The sequence below is a fragment of the Bufo gargarizans genome, chromosome 2 (assembly GCF_014858855.1).
Source record: "Bufo gargarizans isolate SCDJY-AF-19 chromosome 2, ASM1485885v1, whole genome shotgun sequence".
In the NCBI taxonomy this organism is placed as follows: domain Eukaryota; kingdom Metazoa; phylum Chordata; class Amphibia; order Anura; family Bufonidae; genus Bufo; species Bufo gargarizans.
The window spans coordinates 722,060,868-722,083,083 of NC_058081.1; the positions used below are offsets into that span (position 1 = coordinate 722,060,868).

At 46.8% G+C, this 22,216-nt stretch overlaps 1 protein-coding gene across 1 annotated transcript in view; it reads right to left on the reverse strand.

Annotated features, from left to right (window-relative positions):
* LOC122927121 (sialic acid-binding Ig-like lectin 14) overlaps window positions 1-22,216 on the reverse strand; it is an 86,251-nt gene that overhangs the window by 51,761 nt on the left and 12,274 nt on the right. Inside the window, exons 2-3 of the mRNA XM_044278703.1 lie at window positions 12,947-13,306; window positions 10,950-11,213 (exon numbers count right to left, since the gene is read on the reverse strand). Of these exons, the coding sequence (XP_044134638.1) occupies window positions 10,950-11,213; window positions 12,947-13,306 (624 nt within the window). The remainder of the gene's footprint in view (window positions 1-10,949; window positions 11,214-12,946; window positions 13,307-22,216) is intronic.

Consider the following 22,216-nt stretch of genomic DNA (forward strand, 5'->3'; position numbering starts at 1 on the left):
TCTTCCTCCGCCTCTGGAGGAACGTTGGCACCTGCCGCCCAGCAAACAGGGGATGTACCACCAACACCACCACCACCACCTCCGTCACCAAGCGTCTCAACCATGTCACACGCCAGCGTTCAGCTCTCCATCTCACAAACATTTGATAGAAAGCGTAAATTCCCACCTAGCCACCCTCGATCCCTGGCCCTGAATGCCAGCATTTCTAAACTACTGGCCTATGAAATGCTGTCATTTAGGCTGGTGGACACAGACAGCTTCAAACAGCTCATGTCGCTTGCTGTCCCACAGTATGTTGTTCCCAGCCGGCACTACTTCTCCAAGAGAGCCGTGCCTTCCCTGCACAACCAAGTATCCGATAAAATCAAGTGTGCACTGCGCAACGCCATCTGTGGCAAGGTCCACCTAACCACAGATACGTGGACCAGTAAGCACGGCCAGGGACGCTATATCTCCCTAACTGCACACTGGGTAAATGTAGTGGCAGCTGGGCCCCAGGCGGAGAGCTGTTTGGCGCACGTCCTTCCGCCGCCAAGGATCGCAGGGCAACATTCTTTGCCTCCTGTTGCCACCTCCTCCTTCTCGGCTTCCTCCTCCTCTTCTTCCACCTGCTCATCCAGTCAGCCACACACCTTCACCACCAACTTCAGCACAGCCCGGGGTAAACGTCAGCAGGCCATTCTGAAACTCATATGTTTGGGGGACAGGCCCCACACCGCACAGGAGTTGTGGCGGGGTATAGAACAACAGACCGACGAGTGGTTGCTGCCGGTGAGCCTCAAGCCCGGCCTGGTGGTGTGTGATAATGGGCGAAATCTCGTTGCAGCTCTGGGACTAGCCAATTTGACGCACATCCCTTGCTTGGCGCATGTGCTGAATTTGGTGGTGCAGAAGTTCATTCACAACTACCCCGACATGTCAGAGCTGCTGCATAAAGTGCGGGCCGTCTGTTCGCGCTTCCGGCGTTCACATCCTGCTGCTGCTCGCCTGTCTGCGCTACAGCGTAACTTCGGCCTTCCCGCTCACCGCCTCATATGCGACGTGCCCACCAGGTGGAACTCCACCTTGCACATGCTGGACAGACTGTGCGAGCAGCAGCAGGCCATAGTGGAGTTTCAGCTGCAGCACGCACGGGTCAGTCGCACTACAGAACAGCACCACTTCACCACCAATGACTGGGCCTCCATGCGAGACCTGTGTGCCCTGTTGCGCTGTTTCGAGTACTCCACCAACATGGCCAGTGGCGATGACACCGTTATCAGCGTTACAATACCACTTCTATGTCTCCTTGAGAAAACACTTAGGGCGATGATGGAAGAGGAGGTGGCCCAGGAGGAGGAGGAGGAGGAGGAAGAGGGGTCATTTTTAGCACTTTCAGGCCAGTCTCTTCGAAGTGACTCAGAGGGAGGTTTTTGGCAACAGCAGAGGCCAGGTACAAATGTGGCCAGCCAGGGCCCACTACTGGAGGACGAGGAGGACGAGGATGAGGAGGAGGTGGAGGAGGATGAGGATGAAGCATGGTCACAGCGGGGTGACACCCAACGCAGCTCGGGTCCATCACTGGTGCGTGGCTGGGGGGAAAGGCAGGACGATGACGATACGCCTCCCACAGAGGACAGCTTGTCCTTACCCCTGGGCAGCCTGGCACACATGAGCGACTACATGCTGCAGTGCCTGCGCAACGACAGCAGAGTTGCCCACATTTTAACCTGTGCGGACTACTGGGTTGCCACCCTGCTGGATCCACGCTACAAAGACAATGTGCCCACCTTACTTCCTGCACTGGAGCGTGATAGGAAGATGCGCGAGTACAAGCGCACGTTGGTAGACGCGCTACTGAGAGCATTCCCAAATGTCACAGGGGAACAAGTGGAAGCCCAAGGCCAAGGCAGAGGAGGAGCAAGAGGTCGCCAAGGCAGCTGTGTCACGGCCAGCTCCTCTGAGGGCAGGGTTAGCATGGCAGAGATGTGGAAAACTTTTGTCAACACGCCACAGCTAACTGCACCACCACCTGATACGCAACGTGTTAGCAGGAGGCAACATTTCACTAACATGGTGGAACAGTACGTGTGCACACCCCTCCACGTACTGACTGATGGTTCGGCCCCATTCAACTTCTGGGTCTCTAAATTGTCCACGTGGCCAGAGCTAGCCTTTTATGCCTTGGAGGTGCTGGCCTGCCCGGCAGCCAGCGTTTTGTCTGAACGTGTATTCAGCACGGCAGGGGGCGTCATTACAGACAAACGCAGCCGCCTGTCTACAGCCAATGTGGACAAGCTGACGTTCATAAAAATGAACCAGGCATGGATCCCACAGGACCTGTCCGTCCCTTGTCCAGATTAGACATTAACTACCTCCCCATAACCATATATTATTGGACTCCAGGGCACTTCCTCATTCAATCCTATTTTTATTTTCATTTTACCATTATATTGCGAGGCTACCCAAAGTTGAATGAACCTCTCCTCTGCCTGTGTGCTAGGCCTAAATATATGCCAATGGACTGTTGCAGTGGTGGGTGACGTGAAGCCTCATTCTCTGCTATGACATGCAGACTAATTCTCTGCTGACATGAAGACAGATTCTCTGTTACGGGACCTCCCTCCTCTGCCTGGGTGCTGGGCCTAAATATATGCCAATGGACTGTTGCAGTGGTGGGTGACGTGAAGCCTGATTCTCTGCTATGACATGCAGACTAATTCTCTGCTGACATGAAGACAGATTCTCTGTTACGGGACCTCTCTCCTCTGCCTGTGTGTGTGCTGGGCCTAAATATATGCCAATGGACTGTTGCAGTGGTGGCTGACGTGAAGCCTCATTCTCTGCTATGACATGCAGACTAATTCTCTGCTGACATGAAGCCAGATTGTCTGTTACGGGACCTCTCTCCTCTGCCTGTGTGTGTGCTGGGCCTAAATATATGCCAATGGACTGTTGCAGTGGTGGCTGACGTGAAGCCTCATTCTCTGCTATGACATGCAGACTAATTCTCTGCTGACATGAAGACAGATTCTCTGTTACGGGACCTCTCTCCTCTGCCTGTGTGTGTGCTGGGCCTAAATATATGCCAATGGACTGTTGCAGTGGTGGCTGACGTGAAGCCTCATTCTCTGCTATGACATGCAGACTAATTCTCTGCTGACATGAAGCCAGATTGTCTGTTACGGGACCTCTCTCCTCTGCCTGTGTGTGTGCTGGGCCTAAATATATGCCAATGGACTGTTGCAGTGGTGGCTGACGTGAAGCCTCATTCTCTGCTATGACATGCAGACTAATTCTCTGCTGACATGAAGACAGATTCTCTGTTACGGGACCTCCCTCCTCTGCCTGGGTGCTGGGCCTAAATATATGCCAATGGACTGTTGCAGTGGTGGCTGACGTGAAGCCTCATTCTCTGCTATGACATGCAGACTAATTCTCTGCTGACATGAAGACAGATTCTCTGTTACGGGACCTCCCTCCTCTGCCTGGGTGCTGGGCCTAAATATATGCCAATGGACTGTTGCAGTGGTGGGTGACGTGAAGCCTCATTCTCTGCTATGACATGCAGACTGATTCTCTGCTGACATGAAGCCAGATTGTCTGTTACGGGACCTCCCTCCTCTGCCTGGGTGCTGGGCCTAAATATATGCCAATGGACTGTTGCAGTGGTGGCTGACGTGAAGCCTCATTCTCTGCTATGACATGCAGACTGATTCTCTGCTGACATGAAGCCAGATTGTCTGTTACGGGACCTCTCTCCTCTGCCTGTGTGCTAGGCCTAAATATATGCCAATGGACTGTTGCAGTGGTGGCTGACGTGAAGCCTCATTCTCTGCTATGACATGCAGACTGATTCTCTGCTGACGTGAAGCCAGATCGTCTGTTACGGGACCTCTCTGCTCTGCCTGTGTGCTAGGCCTAAATATATGCCAATGGACTGTTGCAGTGGTGGGTGACGTGAAGCCTCATTCTCTGCTATGACATGCAGACTGATTCTCTGCTGTCATGAAGCCAGATTGTCTGTTACGGGACCTCTCTGCTCTGCCTGTGTGCTAGGCCTAAATATATGCCAATGGACTGTTGCAGTGGTGGGTGACGTGAAGCCTCATTCTCTGCTATGACATGCAGACTGATTCTCTGCTGACATGAAGCCAGATTGTCTGTTACGGGACCTCTCTCCTCTGCCTGTGTGCTAGGCCTAAATATATGCCAATGGACTGTTGCAGTGGTGGCTGACGTGAAGCCTCATTCTCTGCTATGACATGCAGACTAATTCTCTGCTGACATGAAGACAGATTGTCTGTTACGGGACCTCTCTCCTCTGCCTGGGTGCTGGGCCTAAATTTATGACAATGGACTGTTGCAGTGGTGGCTGACGTGAAGCCTGATTCTCTGCTATGACATGCAGACTGATTCTCTGCTGACATGAAGCCAGATCCTCTGTTACGGGACCTCTCTCCTCTGCCTGTGTGTGTGCTGGGCCTAAATATATGCCAATGGACTGTTGCAGTGGTGGCTGACGTGAAGCCTCATTCTCTGCTATGACATGCAGACTGATTCTCTGCTGACATGAAGCCAGATTCTCTGTTACGGGACCTCTCTCCTCTGCCTGTGTGTGTGCTGGGCCTAAATATATGCCAATGGACTGTTGCAGTGGTGGCTGACGTGAAGCCTCATTCTCTGCTATGACATGCAGACTAATTCTCTGCTGACATGAAGACAGATTCTCTGTTACGGGACCTCCCTCCTCTGCCTGGGTGCTGGGCCTAAATATATGCCAATGGACTGTTGCAGTGGTGGCTGACGTGAAGCCTCATTCTCTGCTATGACATGCAGACTAATTCTCTGCTGACATGAAGACAGATTCTCTGTTACGGGACCTCTCTCCTCTGCCTGGGTGCCGGGGCCTAAATATCTGAGAATGGACTGTTCCAGTGGTGGGTGACGGGAAGCCAGATTCTCTGCTATGGAACCTCTCTCCAATTGATTTTGGTTAATTTTTATTTATTTAATTTTTATTTTAATTCATTTCCCTATCCACATTTGTTTGCAGGGGATTTACCTACATGTTGCTGCCTTTTGCAGCCCTCTAGCTCTTTCCTGGGCTGTTTTACAGCCTTTTTAGTGCCGAAAAGTTCGGGTCCCCATTGACTTCAATGGGGTTCGGGTTCGGGACGAAGTTCGGATCGGGTTCGGATCCCGAACCCGAACATTTCCGGGATGTTCGGCCGAACTTCTCGAACCCGAACATCCAGGTGTTCGCTCAACTCTAGTCAGAACCACTTAGTTCATACTTAACCCCTACACGACTGCAATATGTTTATATACGTGATATTTGCACATACCCCGTGCAGCTACCACGTGTATAAACGTCAAGCCAGCTCTTTAATCCAAGCGCTGCAAAACGCTTGGATTAAAGCTTCTGCCCCAGGCACTGCTGCTGTCACGGACAGCATACAGTGCAGTAATTCCGGCAAGGACCAATCAGAATGGTCCCTTGCCGGCAATCGATCCGATTGGTTAGTCTGTGCAGACTAACCAATCGGATCGCGGCAGTGAAAAAATGCCTGTTCCAGGCCCTGATCTACCTTCTGCAGATCAGAGACTGAAATCAGGTAGTGTCCCCATCCCCCCGATCTATGCCCCCCCAATCTGTGCCCCCCGATCTGTGCACCTCCAACCCTCCCTGTCCGTGCCTGCCCCTAATGAAGTTCCCCGCCCCCATTCATATTCATGTATCCTGCCCCTGATGCGGTCTGTCCCCTCCCCGCCCCATACATTCATCATGCCCCATTTGTGCCGGCCCAATGCTGGCCGTACCTTTCCCCTCCTCCTTTCCAGCGCTGCCCCCTGCCCTTTTCCTTCGATGCAGTGCGGTCCCCCTGCAGTGTTTGATGGCGGCAGCTCCATTCCTGAGCCGCCGCCATCAGCAGCGAGTGTCAGCTCTATGCTGACACTCTGCTGTAACTCTCTCAACCATCAGGGCTGCCGCGCTGTGATGGCAGTGCCCGATGGTTGCCTTGGCAACCGGACGCTTTACAAAAGCGTCTGCTGTTGCCACCTACAGGACATGTGATAGTATTATACTTTGCAATGCAAGAGCATTGCAAAGTATAGTACAGCCATCAGCCCCACTGAATCTTCAAGATCCAAGAGGGACTTGATAAAAAAAGAAAGTGAAAATAATAAAAGTAAAAAAAAAAAAAAGTAAATAAAAAAACAAATTGCCTTTTCCTATAAAAAATGAAAAAAGAAAAAGAAAATATTAAGTGTCACCGCGTCTGTAACGACCGTCTCTATAAATATATCACCCCGATATGATAGACCCCGTCCGATAAACAACATAAAAAATAAAAAATAAAAACTGTGTAAAAAGCCATTTTTGTCACCTTACATCACAAAAAGTGCAACACCAAGCGATCAAAAAGGTGTATATCAAATAACAGGGTACCAATAAAACCGTCACCTCATCCTGCAAAAAATGAGGCCCTACATAAGAAAATCTCTCAAAAAATAAAAAAAACTATAGTGCTTAGAACATTGAGACACTAAAACATAATTTTTTTTAATTTCAAATATGCTATTATTGTGTTAAAGTGAAATAAATAAAAAAAAGTATACATATTAGGTATCGCCGCATCCGTAATAACCTGCTCGACAAAAATATCACATGACCTAAATAAAAATAACAATAAAAAGTGTGTCAAAAAAGCCATTTTTTGTCACCTTACATCACAAAAAGTGTGATATCAAGCGATCAAAAAGTCATATGCACCCTAAAATAGTACCAAACCATCATCCCATACCTAAAAAAATGAGCCCCTACATAAGTCGCCCCCAAAAAAATAATAATAATTACGGCTTTCAAAAAAATGGAGACGCTAAAAAAAAATCTTTTAAAAAAAAATGTTTTATTATTTAAAACTGAAACTAATATTTGGTATTGCCGCGTCCGAAACAACTTGCTCTATATAAATACCACATGATCTAAACTGTCAGATGAACATTGTAAATAACAGAAAATAAAAACGGTGCCAAAACAGCCATTTTGTGTTACCTTCCCTCACAAAAGTGTAATATAGAGCAACCAAAAATCATAAGTACCCTCAAATAGTACCAACAAAACTGCCACCTTTCCCGTAGTTTCCAAAATGGGGTAATTTTTTGGGAGTTTCCACTCTAGGGGTGCATCAGGGGGTCTTCAAATGTGACACGGCAGCTTAAAATTATCCCAGTGAAATCTGCCCTCCAAAAACCATATGGCGTTCCTTTCCTTCTGCGCCCTGCCGTGTGCCCGTACAGCAGTTTGCGACCACATATGGGGTGTTTCTTTAAACTACAGAATTAGGGCAATAAATATTGAGTTTTATTTGGCTGTTAACCCTTGCTTTGTTACTGGAAAAATGGATTAAAATGGAAAATCTGCCCAAAAAGTGAAATTCTGAAATTTCATCTACATTTTCCTTTAATTCTTGTGGAACAACTAAAGGGTTAAGAAAGTTTGTAAAATCAGTTTTGAATATCTTGAGGGGTGTAGTTTCTAAAATGGGGCCATTAATGGGTGGTTTCTATTATGAAAACCTCAGAAAGTGACTTCAGACCTGAACTGGTCCTTAAAAAGTGGGTTTTGGAAAGATTTGCTTCTAAACTTCTAAGCCTTCTAACGTTCCAAAAAAGAAAATATAATATACAAAATGATCCAAACATGAAGTAGACATATGGTAAATTTAAAGTAATAATTATTTTAGGAGGTATCACTATCTGTTTTAAAAGCAGAGAAATGTAAATTTTGAAAATTGCGAATTTTTCAATTTTTTTTGTAAATTTGGTATTTTTTTTATAAATAAAAATGAAATATTTTGACTCCAATTTACCACTGTCATGAAGTAAAATAAGTGATGAGAAAATAATCTCAGAATGGCCTGGATAAGTAAAAGCGTTTCAAAGTTATCACAACATAAAGTGACACATGTCAGATTTGCAAAAGGGGTTAAAGATGGTGCCCGATCCTAAGTGGAGTGGGTGCCATAGCTGTGGGGTGCCTGCTGTTTCATACAGCTGCCTCAGTAGTCACGTCCCATATACTGTTGAGGCCAGCGATTGGCTGCACACTCACCTGTGTTCACAGTGTGCCACCCCTGCAGCCAGAAGCATGACATCAATGCTGCAGGATTGTAGCACGATGCTTGAAGTCACGGGAGGGAAAAGTGGTGAGCATCAGTTTTTTTCAATGTTTGTTGTAGTTTTATTTAATGTGGACAATATCTTTAAAGGGACACTGACAGGCCCAATAAGCATATTCAGCTATATATATGACTGCACAGGTCTTCTAATGTGTATTAAAATCATATAAGTATACCCCCTGTCCACCTTATAAATATAGTAAACTCATGTTTTATAACCTGATAGAATCATCTTCTTTCTGCCCAAGGTGCGGTGTTTCAGCTTCACTTGCGCCCAGCCAGCCTTGCCCCAACTGTTTTGAAGCGCTGCCCAGCTTCTGGTGTTGGTTACTCACTTACTGACTGATCTTGGAGTACTGATCTTGGAGTACTGGGTGCCTGTCTGTCCCCACCTCCATATGATGCTTGCACAGATTCCCTACATCCTTAAAGGGACACTGACAGGCCCAACAAGCATATTTAGCTATATATATGACTGCACTTCGCTGGGCGGCTTCTGCTGTCCCCGACTTTCTGAGATTCCATAGCTTTCTACTGGGCATGCACCGGATCTTGGAACATCAGGGACAGCAGAGGCCGCCCAGCGAAGTGCAGTCATATATATAGCTAAATATGCTTGTTGGGCCTGTCAGTGTCCCTTTAAGGATGTAGGGAATCTGTGCAAGCATCATATGGAGGTGGGGACAGACAGGCACCCAGTACTCCAAGATCAGTACTCCAAGATCAGTCGGTAAGTGAGTAACCAACACCAGAAGAAACCTGACTTTAAGGATTACATTTATTAAGACTGGCGTTTTAGATGCCGGTCTTAATAATGCCCCATAGCTGGTAGTAGATCCGCCGGAGTTATGTGTAACACCCTAGAGTTCTGTTACTACACTCCTCTACCCTGCTACTATCTCCTAGGAGCCTTTATACTATCATCAGATATAATTTACATTATGTCTTCCACAAATGTGCATATAAATCTATGTTAAATGCAATTGTTTATGTAATTAGCATGGTTACCAGTAGGTGGCAGCAACTTATTGGCAAGTACAGCTTAGTCTTTAATGTATCTGAGCTGGAATGGATTATTCCAGCTTAGCTCCCCCTCTGTGGAGAGGTGGGCTGGTCCCACATCCTGAAGCATGGGTGGAGAAGGAAGTTAGAGTGGAGTGTAGCCCAACCCCTGCTAGGGGTAGGGTGTGTGTGTGTGCACAGGGAAGACAGCAAAGACCTTGTCTCGGCTGAGACTTGGCCGTATTCCCAGTCTGAGAACCTTCAGCTCAGCTGGATGAGAAAAGCAGAAACTACAGACAACCTCCAGAGTTCCAGGAAGAAAGCATCCCCTGAGAATCCATCTGTGATATAAGTCAAGAGACCTAGGGGAAGCCAATTCCTTCTCAGCTAGTCTGTCCCCACACAGCAGAAGGTACCAGATAAGTGCAGAAGCTAACCCTGCCATAGTTACAGAGCTACCAAGCAGACGTTTTATCCTGCAAGCTCCACATTTAAAGCAGAAGTACTCATTCCTGACAATGATTGCCAAAATCTGCTGGGACCAAGAGATCAAAGCTGTATACTGCTTGGATGAAAGTTATTTCAAGTAAAGCAACATTTGAACTTCATCTAAAGGTCTGGACATAATTTCTTCAGAAAAATTCCTTGATTACTCCTACTATCACTACACTCAAATTTATTGCAAGTGAGCCAGGAGCCAGGAGTCTGGCTGCAATTGCTGTCACGACAAATACAGGATATATTATCCACCTGACTCGGCCACTGCACTAAAAGTGGCATTAGCGAACCCGTTCCTGGTCACTGCGTATGTAGAGGCATCGGCCTGTCCATAAAGTCTGCGTATCCAGCGTCAGTTCTAAATGCAAGACAGCTTCCTTGCTGTCTTGCATTTAGACCTTTTTCTACCCCTAAAACAAGCATAGAAAATGATGAATGAGACAGGCCTGCCGTCTTGTCCCCTTCCCCGCCCACGTCACACCCACAATTTTAGATCTGGCGTAAGTGGGGCAAAGTTGCAGATAGTGGCGCAACGAACCGTTTTGCTGTCATCTACACTTAAAATCCGCCTAACGTAGGCATATTTCACATTAGTAAATGACCCCGTAAGGTTTTTCTTATTTTTCTTTCTATTTATTCACCAAAAGCAGGAACAAATGAAGAAAAGGAAAGGAAAGAAAGAGAGAAAGGAAAGAAAGAAAGGAAGAAAGAAAAGAAACAGAGAGAGAGATAGAGATAGAGAGAAAGAAAGAAAGAAAGAAAGAAAGAAAGAAAGAAAGAAAGAAAGAAAGAAAGAAAGAAAGAAAGAAAGAAAGAAAGAAAGAAAAAGAAAGAAAGAAAGAAAGAAAGAAAAAAAGAAAGAAAGAAAGAGAAAGAGTGAGAGGGAGAGAAAGAGAGAAAAATAGAGAAAGAAAGAGAGAAATAAATAAAGAGAGAGAAAGAAAGAAAGAAAAAGAGAGAGAGAGAGAAAGAGAAAGAGAAAAAGAAAGAAAGAAAGAAAGGACGAAACCCATAACAATTATGTTCTTATTTTACAGATTTTACCCCAGTCTCGTACTCTAGTAAGTGTCACCCTGTTTTCAGGCACCGCAGTCTCATCTGGCCATAAAGAGCTGCTGTCTTGAAATGGGCACTAATCCAGGGTCATGTGAAGACACCTGTCTATTAGCTGTTGTCTTCTGCTGCACTACTCTGGCCCATGTTGTGTAGCAGTCTGGACCCACCAGAGGATCTTCTGGTACTGAACCCTGGAGAAGGCTATTTGCAAAGCTAACATGTACTTACTGTAGACATGAAGGAGAATGTTTTTTTGAGTTGTCGTTCCCTTGGCATTAGTCATCTGACATGTGATGGTTTTCTGGTCATCATCTGTAGATGGGGTAAATGTTATTGTAGATGAATTCTTCCAGATACCAGCCACATTACTCTTCTCCCATTGAAAATGTAAGGATGTGGCAGAGCAGTTCCCAGGAGGAGCGCAGGTCAATGTCTTATTTACACCAGCAATCACTGTCCCAATATCTGAGATGACCGGTTCTTCTGTGAGACCTACATATGGAATAATCAACCAGTGATACAAGATGTATAATAATTCCTCTGATCAACTTGTATCCAGCAGGAATAATTGTGAAGCCACATAAAGTGTTTAATCACAGGTCAGATCATAACTAAAACACAATTAAAAATGGAATAAAAAACCCCAAAACTGTTCTGGGTAAAACTAAAATACAGAAGCATCAGGAAGCTGCTGCCAAGCCAAATAACATTATGGTATGACCATGACCTAGGTGTGTATGATGGGAAACATTTTGTGAATTCACAAATTAATTATTTGTTTCACTGTTTAGAGGAAAAACTGAAGAACTTATCAATATGTATATTCATATCATCATCAGAAATGGCCGCCTTATTTATGCCTCCATTTTGATTCTATTATTAAATTGAGACATACATTTTTTTAACTATTTTAATATTTGAGGTTCCTAGTAGTAAAATTATCTAAGAAGTTTATATATTCTGAGGCATAAAACAAGTGGAACCAGGAACAAATGGACTATTAAATTGTTGTCTACATATGTCTGTCATGGTTTTATTTTTTTATATTTAATTTTCAGAGTCCCAGCTTCACCTTTGCTTAACTTTGGTTAAAGATTTCATATTCTCAGAAAACCAATTGAATACAGTATGACAACACGCTAACAAAACCCTTGGCGGGCTGCAATGGTCATCTCGTGCCACATGTCTCAGAATATGTCAAGCCAAAAGGAAAGGTAAGGATGGACATGGGTCCTTCATAGTTTAGGGAATTTTACCAATATGACCAAAAAGGACATTTGGGGTTTCCATGAGGGATTGGGATAGAAGATTGTGACATGGGGCCCCATAACCAGGGTTGCCAACTGTCCAGAAATTCCTGGACAGTCTGTAAAAACAGGGACTTTTTTGCAGTGTCTGTGAAAAACAATTAGACGTGTCTGTAATTTTTTGGAGGTTGGTGGTACTTGATAGAAATTGTCAGGATTTTAGACTCCACAGTAAACTCTGGTAATGTGTTCAGTATTAGTATCCGATTTATAGACAGGTATTACTTATAATCTTTATAATTCATTATAGTTTTCCAATTTGTCCATAAAAAATGTCCATGATTTTTGTATAAATTGTCCAGAAAAAAAAAAAATTTAGGTTGGCAACCCTGCCCGTAACCTACCTGAGAAAGGGACCCTCATTTTCAATATATGCAACATGTGAGAGAACATTTTAGGGGCCATCCTTTTTTCCCCTCTGGCTGATTTTACAAAGTGACGTCCCCTCCTCACCTACCCCCCTCATACAGCCGATGGTCCTTATAAGAGGTACTGTGACTATTGTCCTGGTCTTTACACCCTCTCCTACTGTATGACCAGTGTGAGCTTATATAGGGTTTGTCTACGGTCTGAATCCACTGAGACATATAGATCTGCAGAGGAGCTGTAGACACAAAACTGAGTATTTTTATTTTATTTTTGTCCCTAGAATTTTGGCAAGTCTGCTTCATTTTTGATTTTATTTGAGATGTTCTGGGTCAATATGGTTTGTAAATGGACATAGCCTGTAAATGTCATTTGACATGTGAAATACATTGGACTGCATCATACATACTGCAGAGCGTCACATCTACTTCATGAGGTGCAGAGTATTCTTCTTATAACACAATAATTTGACATGAAATGTGCAGCAAGGTTACATAGGGCGGAGCAGATATAGATCCCGGCTGTATCAGGGGATATGATATAATCACTTACCTGTCACAGTGATAGTAGTTGGTGTTTTCTCATAACTAAATCTCGGACCGTTGCCTTTGTTGCCTTCAAATCTAAAGTAATATTTCCCCGCATCGCCTTCTGCGGTATTAGATAACGTCAGGGTGCAGTCCCCAGAATCTGGGTTTCCCGTCAGACGGAAGTTTGTTTGCACAGTATCTGGATTATTATTAGTGGCTACGACAGAGTTTGAACCAGAACGTTTCCAGTAAACGAAGGGATCTGTGAATGTACTTTTACCGTCAGCAGTGAATTTACAAGGAATCGTGACGCAGAGACCCTCCTGTACACTGACACTGGAATTCACTTCAATAGTATAGAGAGGAATCTGGCCTGTGATACCTGTAGAAGGATAGAGGATGACATGACATATCAGCTACTACATGTATCACATCATCCACAGAGATACTGACTGAGCTTCTATTTCTTAATTAGTAAAACGGTATTTACAGGTAGTAGAGATGAGCGAATCGAAGATGACGAAGTGGAATTTGATCCGAATTTCAGGAAAAATCGATTTGCAACTAATCCTAATCTCCTCAGGCTTCGTGGAAACGAATCAAATTGTTTTCTTAAAATGGCTGCTGCGCGTGTGAGGACATGGAGCAAGGAACTCTGGGAAGGAGGGATCACCCACAATGCCATGCATGCAGCCAATCAGCAGCCAGCCAGCCCTGTGATGTCACAGCCCTATAAATAGCCTCAGCCATCTTGGATTCTGCCATTTTCCAGTGTACTTATTGCAGCGAGAGTATAGAAGTTCAGAGAAAGGATAGGGAGGAATCATTCCACAGCATTTATGCTGAACAGGGTTCAGTCGGGGAGGTTACAGCCTGGGTAATAGGAACAAATTGCCATTATACAGCTCTGTAATTCCAGCAAACCGTTCTTGCTATTGGGGTGCAAGTGCTGTGTGATAGTGTTGAGCGCGAATATTCGAATCGCAAATTCGAGAATTCGCGAATATTTAGAATATAGTGCTATATATTTGTATTCACAAATATTCTAATCACGATTTTTTGGGCGAATTTATTGCAAAAATCGTCACTTAGCAACATCCCTAGAACCAATAGGAAAGTTGCCTATAGTAGTGTTGATCGCAAATTTTCGTATCGCGAATTGACTAGAGATCAATGACTAGAAACAAATATTTGCAAAATATTGCAAATTCGAATATTGCCCTTGCCGCTCATCACTGCTGTGTGATACAGCCATTAACAGGGTTTTTTACAAGGGAATATTTCTACGTCTTATTTGCCCTTGTGCGGTGCAGTTATATGTTCTAAAGCATTTTTTGGCGTGTATTAGTGGGAAAAAGGGCTTATTAGCCGTTGTGTGGTGAAGTGCTAAAATTACAGCCCTTTTTGACGTGTATTAGTGGCAAAAAATATATATTTTCTGTTTAACGGTGCAGTTATATGTTCTAAAGGCATAGGCAGTAGGCAATATTCGTTCTCCTGATATTTCTCAATTTTTTCGCTTAATATTCGCAATAGATTAGCAAATTCTAGAATTCATGATCTTCAGTCATTAATTTTGCTATTGCGCAAAATGGCACTAATGATGCGAATATTTTGGCGCAATATGTGCAACTTCACATTTTATCAGGTCTGAGTAGATATCACTGATTGGTGCACTAAGTATTGTTGAGACATCACACCACTATGTCTGTAGCATGTATGTATAGACCGCAGAGAAACAGTAATCCCTATCACACTACCTAACACCCAGCTACATTATATCACGATTAGGGATGAGCGAACTCGAACTGTATAGTTCGGGTTCGTACCGAATTTTGGGGTGTCCGTGACACGGACCCGAACCCGGACATTTTCGTAAAAGTCCGGGTTCGGGTTCGGTGTTCGTCGCTTTCTTGGCGCTTTTGTGACGCTTTCTTGGTGCTTTTTGAAAGGCTGCAAAGCAGCCAATCAACAAGCGTCATACTACTTGCCCCAAGAGGCCGTCACAGCCATGCCTACTATTGGCATGGCTGTGATTGGCCAGAGCACCATGTGACCCAGCCTCTATTTAAGCTGGAGTCACATAGCGCCGCCCGTCACTCTGCTCTGATTAGCGTAGGGAGAGGTTGCGGATGCGACAGTAGGGCGAGATTAGGCAGATTAACTCCTCCAAAGGACTTCACTTGATTAATCGATCGATCTGCAGCTGTGCATCATTGAGCTGCTGAAATTCAAATGCTCACTCACTGTTTTTAGGCTGCCCAGACCGTTTGTCAGTCACTTTTTTCTGGGGTGATCGGCGGCCATTTTGTGTCTTGTGCGGTGCTGCGACCAAGTGCATCCAAGCTGCGACCAAGTGCATTTAACCCTCAATGGTGTGGTTGTTTTTTGGCTAAAGCCTACATCAGGGTGAAGCTGTCACACCAAGTGCATTTAACCAGCAATAGTCTGTTCATTTTTTTGGCCATATACTAAATCAGGGGCAAGCTGCGCCTGTCACCAAGTGCATTTAACCCTCAATGGTGTGGTTGTTTTTTGGCTAAAGCCTACATCAGGGTGAAGCTGTCACACCAAGTGCATTTAACCAGCAATAGTCTGTTCATTTTTTGGCCATATACTACATCAGGGGCAAGCTGCGCCCGTCACCAAGTGCATTTAACCCTCAGTAGTGTGGTGCGTCAAGCTGTGACACCAAGTGCATTTAACCAGCAATAGTCTGTTCATTTTTTGGCCATATACTAAATCAGGGGCAAGCTGCGCCCGTCACCAAGTGCATTTAACCAGCAATAGTGTGGTTATTTTTTGGCCATATCCCAGTCTAATTCTGTCACTAAATCCATACCGGTCACCCAGCGCCTAAATACTAGGCCTCAAATTTATATCCCGCTAAATCTCTCGTTACCGCTGTCCTGTTGTGGCTGGGAAAGTTATTTAGTGTCCGTCAAAGCACATTTTTTGTTCTGGGTTGAAGTACAATTCCCAATTTAGCAATTTCATAATTTAGTGGTTTCTGCTATATCAGAGCTATTTGAAATCTATCCCTAAAAGGGTATATAATATTCAAGGTGCACATTGGGTCATTCAGAATAACTTCACACACACCCGCTACTGTGTATTTCCAAGTCTAATTCTGTCACTAAACCCATACCTGTCACCCAGCGCCTAAATACTAGGCCTCAAATTTATATCCTGCTAAATCTCTTGTTAACGCTGTCCTGTTGTGGCTGGGAAAGTTATTTAGTGTCCGTCAAAGCACATTTTTTGTTCTGGGTTTAAATACAATTCCCAATTTAACAATTTCATAATTTAGTGGTTTCTGCTATATCAGAGCTATTTGAAATCTATCCCTAAAAGGGTATATAATATTCAAGGTGCACATTGGGTCATTCAGAATAACTTCACACACACACGCTTCTGTGCATTTCCAAGTCTAATTCTGTCACTAAATCCATACCGGTCACCCAGCGCCTAAATACTAGGCCTCAAATTTATATCCCGCTGAATTTGAATACAATACATTGGGCCAAATAATATATTTGTTGTTGTGGTGAACCATAACAATGAGAAAAACATCTAGAAAGGGACGCGGACGTGGACATGGTCGTGGTGGTGTTAGTGGACCCTCTGGTGCTGGGAGAGGACGTGGCCGTTCTGCCACATCCACACGTCCTAGTGTACCAACTACCTCAGGTCCCAGTAGCCGCCAGAATTTACAGCGATATATGGTGGGGCCCAATGCCGTTCTAAGGATGGTAAGGCCTGAGCAGGTACAGGCATTAGTCAATTGGGTGGCCGACAGTGGATCCAGCACGTTCACATTATCTCCCACCCAGTCTTCTGCAGAAAGCGCACAGATGGCGCCTGAAAACCAACCCCATCAGTCTGTCACATCACCCCCATGCATACCAGGGAAACTGTCTCAGCCTCAAGTTATGCAGCAGTCTCTTATGCTGTTTGAAGACTCCGCTGGCAGGGTTTCCCAAGGGCATCCACCTAGCCCTTCCCCAGCGGTGAAAGACATAGAATGCACTGACGCACAACCACTTATGTTTCCTGATGATGAGGACATGGGAATACCACCTCAGCACGTCTCTGATGATGACGAAACACAGGTGCCAACTGCTGCGTCTTTCTGCAGTGTGCAGACTGAACAGGAGGTCAGGGATCAAGACTGGGTGGAAGACGATGCAGGGGACGATGAGGTCCTAGACCCCACATGGAATGAAGGTCGTGCCACTGACTTTCACAGTTCGGAGGAAGAGGCAGTGGTGAGACCGAGCCAACAGCGTAGCAAAAGAGGGAGCAGTGGGCAAAAGCAGAACACCCGCCGCCAAGAGACTCCGCCTGCTACTGACCGCCGCCATCTGGGACCGAGCACCCCAAAGGCAGCTTCAAGGAGTTCCCTGGCATGGCACTTCTTCAAACAATGTGCTGACGACAAGACCCGAGTGGTTTGCACGCTGTGCCATCAGAGCCTGAAGCGAGGCATTAACGTTCTGAACCTGAGCACAACCTGCATGACCAGGCACCTGCATGCAAAGCATGAACTGCAGTGGAGTAAACACCTTAAAACCAAGGAAGTCACTCAGGCTCCCCCTGCTACCTCTTCTGCTGCTGCCGCCTCGGCCTATTCTGCTGCTGCCGCCTCGGCCTCTTCCTCCGCCTCTGGAGGAACGTTGGCACCTGCCGCCCAGCAAACAGGGGATGTACCACCAACACCACCACCACCACCTCCGTCACCAAGCGTCTCAACCATGTCACACGCCAGCGTTCAGCTCTCCATCTCACAAACATTTGATAGAAAGCGTAAATTCCCACCTAGCCACCCTCGATCCCTGGCCCTGAATGCCAGCATTTCTAAACTACTGGCCTATGAAATGCTGTCATTTAGGCTGGTGGACACAGACAGCTTCAAACAGCTCATGTCGCTTGCTGTCCCACAGTATGTTGTTCCCAGCCGGCACTACTTCTCCAAGAGAGCCGTGCCTTCCCTGCACAACCAAGTATCCGATAAAATCAAGTGTGCACTGCGCAACGCCATCTGTAGCAAGGTCCACCTAACCACAGATACGTGGACCAGTAAGCACGGCCAGGGACGCTATATCTCCCTAACTGCACACTGGGTAAATGTAGTGGCAGCTGGGCCCCAGGCGGAGAGCTGTTTGGCGCACGTCCTTCCGCCGCCAAGGATCGCAGGGCAACATTCTTTGCCTCCTGTTGCCACCTCCTCCTTCTCGGCTTCCTCCTCCTCTTCTTCCACCTGCTCATCCAGTCAGCCACACACCTTCACCACCAACTTCAGCACAGCCCGGGGTAAACGTCAGCAGGCCATTCTGAAACTCATATGTTTGGGGGACAGGCCCCACACCGCACAGGAGTTGTGGCGGGGTATTGAACAACAGACCGACGAGTGGTTGCTGCCGGTGAGCCTCAAGCCCGGCCTGGTGGTGTGTGATAATGGGCGAAATCTCGTTGCAGCTCTGGGACTAGCCAATTTGACGCACATCCCTTGCTTGGCGCATGTGCTGAATTTGGTGGTGCAGAAGTTCATTCACAACTACCCCGACATGTCAGAGCTGCTGCATAAAGTGCGGGCCGTCTGTTCGCGCTTCCGGCGTTCACATCCTGCTGCTGCTCGCCTGTCTGCGCTACAGTGTAACTTCGGCCTTCCCGCTCACCGCCTCATATGCGACGTGCCCACCAGGTGGAACTCCACCTTGCACATGCTGGACAGACTGTGCGAGCAGCAGCAGGCCATAGTGGAGTTTCAGCTGCAGCACGCACGGGTCAGTCGCACTACAGAACAGCACCACTTCACCACCAATGACTGGGCCTCCATGCGAGACCTGTGTGCCCTGTTGCGCTGTTTCGAGTACTCCACCAACATGGCCAGTGGCGATGACACCGTTATCAGCGTTACAATACCACTTCTATGTCTCCTTGAGAAAACACTTAGGGCGATGATGGAAGAGGAGGTGGCCCAGGAGGAGGAGGAGGAGGAGGAGGAAGAGGGGTCATTTTTAGCACTTTCAGGCCAGTCTCTTCGAAGTGACTCAGAGGGAGGTTTTTGGCAACAGCAGAGGCCAGGTACAAATGTGGCCAGCCAGGGCCCACTACTGGAGGACGAGGAGGACGAGGATGAGGAGGAGGTGGAGGAGGATGAGGATGAAGCATGGTCACAGCGGGGTGGCACCCAACGCAGCTCGGGTCCATCACTGGTGCGTGGCTGGGGGGAAAGGCAGGACGATGACGATACGCCTCCCACAGAGGACAGCTTGTCCTTACCCCTGGGCAGCCTGGCACACATGAGCGACTACATGCTGCAGTGCCTGCGCAACGACAGCAGAGTTGCCCACATTTTAACCTGTGCGGACTACTGGGTTGCCACCCTGCTGGATCCACGCTACAAAGACAATGTGCCCACCTTACTTCCTGCACTGGAGCGTGATAGGAAGATGCGCGAGTACAAGCGCACGTTGGTAGACGCGCTACTGAGAGCATTCCCAAATGTCACAGGGGAACAAGTGGAAGCCCAAGGCCAAGGCAGAGGAGGAGCAAGAGGTCGCCAAGGCAGCTGTGTCACGGCCAGCTCCTCTGAGGGCAGGGTTAGCATGGCAGAGATGTGGAAAACTTTTGTCAACACGCCACAGCTAACTGCACCACCACCTGATACGCAACGTGTTAGCAGGAGGCAACATTTCACTAACATGGTGGAACAGTACGTGTGCACACCCCTCCACGTACTGACTGATGGTTCGGCCCCATTCAACTTCTGGGTCTCTAAATTGTCCACGTGGCCAGAGCTAGCCTTTTATGCCTTGGAGGTGCTGGCCTGCCCGGCAGCCAGCGTTTTGTCTGAACGTGTATTCAGCACGGCAGGGGGCGTCATTACAGACAAACGCAGCCGCCTGTCTACAGCCAATGTGGACAAGCTGACGTTCATAAAAATGAACCAGGCATGGATCCCACAGGACCTGTCCGTCCCTTGTCCAGATTAGACATTAACTACCTCCCCATAACCATATATTATTGGACTCCAGGGCACTTCCTCATTCAATCCTATTTTTATTTTCATTTTACCATTATATTGCGAGGCTACCCAAAGTTGAATGAACCTCTCCTCTGCCTGTGTGCTAGGCCTAAATATATGCCAATGGACTGTTGCAGTGGTGGCTGACATGAAGCCTGATTCTCTGCTATGACATGCAGACTAATTCTCTGCTGACATGAAGCCAGATTGTCTGTTACGGGACCTCTCTCCTCTGCCTGGGTGCTGGGCCTAAATTTATGACAATGGACTGTTGCAGTGGTGGCTGACGTGAAGCCTGATTCTCTGCTATGACATGCAGACTGATTCTCTGCTGACATGAAGCCAGATTGTCTGTTACGGGACCTCTCTGCTCTGCCTGTGTGCTAGGCCTAAATATATGCCAATGGACTGTTGCAGTGGTGGGTGACGTGAAGCCTCATTCTCTGCTATGACATGCAGACTGATTCTCTGCTGTCATGAAGCCAGATTGTCTGTTACGGGACCTCTCTGCTCTGCCTGTGTGCTAGGCCTAAATATATGCCAATGGACTGTTGCAGTGGTGGGTGACGTGAAGCCTCATTCTCTGCTATGACATGCAGACTGATTCTCTGCTGACATGAAGCCAGATTGTCTGTTACGGGACCTCTCTGCTCTGCCTGTGTGCTAGGCCTAAATATATGCCAATGGACTGTTGCAGTGGTGGGTGACGTGAAGCCTCATTCTCTGCTATGACATGCAGACTGATTCTCTGCTGACATGAAGCCAGATCGTCTGTTACGGGACCTCTCTGCTCTGCCTGTGTGCTAGGCCTAAATATATGCCAATGGACTGTTGCAGTGGTGGGTGACGTGAAGCCTCATTCTCTGCTATGACATGCAGACTGATTCTCTGCTGACATGAAGCCAGATTGTCTGTTATGGGACCTCTCTGCTCTGCCTGTGTGCTAGGCCTAAATATATGCCAATGGATTGTTGCAGTGGTGGCTGACGTGAAGCCTGATTCTCTGCTATGACATGCAGACTGATTCTCTGCTGTCATGAAGCCAGATTGTCTGTTACGGGACCTCTCTGCTCTGCCTGTGTGCTAGGCCTAAATATATGCCAATGGACTGTTGCAGTGGTGGGTGACGTGAAGCCTCATTCTCTGCTATGACATGCAGACTGATTCTCTGCTGACATGAAGCCAGATTGTCTGTTACGGGACCTCTCTCCTCTGCCTGTGTGCTAGGCCTAAATATATGCCAATGGACTGTTGCAGTGGTGGCTGACGTGAAGCCTCATTCTCTGCTATGACATGCAGACTAATTCTCTGCTGACATGAAGCCAGATTGTCTGTTACGGGACCTCTCTCCTTTGCCTGGGTGCTGGGCCTAAATTTATGACAATGGACTGTTGCAGTGGTGGCTGACGTGAAGCCTGATTCTCTGCTATGACATGCAGACTGATTCTCTGCTGACATGAAGCCAGATCCTCTGTTACGGGACCTCTCTCCTCTGCCTGGGTGCTGGGCCTAAATTTATGACAATGGACTGTTGCAGTGGTGGCTGACGTGAAGCCTGATTCTCTGCTATGACATGCAGACTGATTCTCTGCTGACATGAAGCCAGATCCTCTGTTACGGGACCTCTCTCCTCTGCCTGGGTGCTGGGCCTAAATTTATGAAAATGGACTCTTACAGTGGTGGGTGACGTGAAGCCTGATTCTCTGCTATGACATGAAGACTGATTCTCTGCTGACATGAAGCCAGATTGTCTGTTACGGGACCTCTCTCCTCTGCCTGGGTGCTGGGCCTAAATTTATGACAATGGACTGTTGCAGTGGTGGCTGACGTGAAGCCTGATTCTCTGCTATGACATGCAGACTGATTCTCTGCTGACATGAAGCCAGATTGTCTGTTACGGGACCTCTCTCCTCTGCCTGGGTGCCGGGGCCTAAATATCTGAGAATGGACTGTTCCAGTGGTGGGTGACGGGAAGCCAGATTCTCTGCTATGGAACCTCTCTCCAATAGATTTTGGTTAATTTTTATTTATTTAATTTTTATTTTAATTAATTTCCCTATCCACATTTGTTTGCAGGGGATTTACCTACATGTTGCTGCCTTTTGCAGCCCTCTAGCCCTTTCCTGGGCTGTTTTACAGCCGTTTTAGTGCCGAAAAGTTCGGGTCCCCATTGACTTCAATGGGGTTCGGGTTCGGGACGAAGTTCGGATCGGGTTCGGATCCCGAACCCGAACATTTCCGGGATGTTCGGCCGAACTTCTC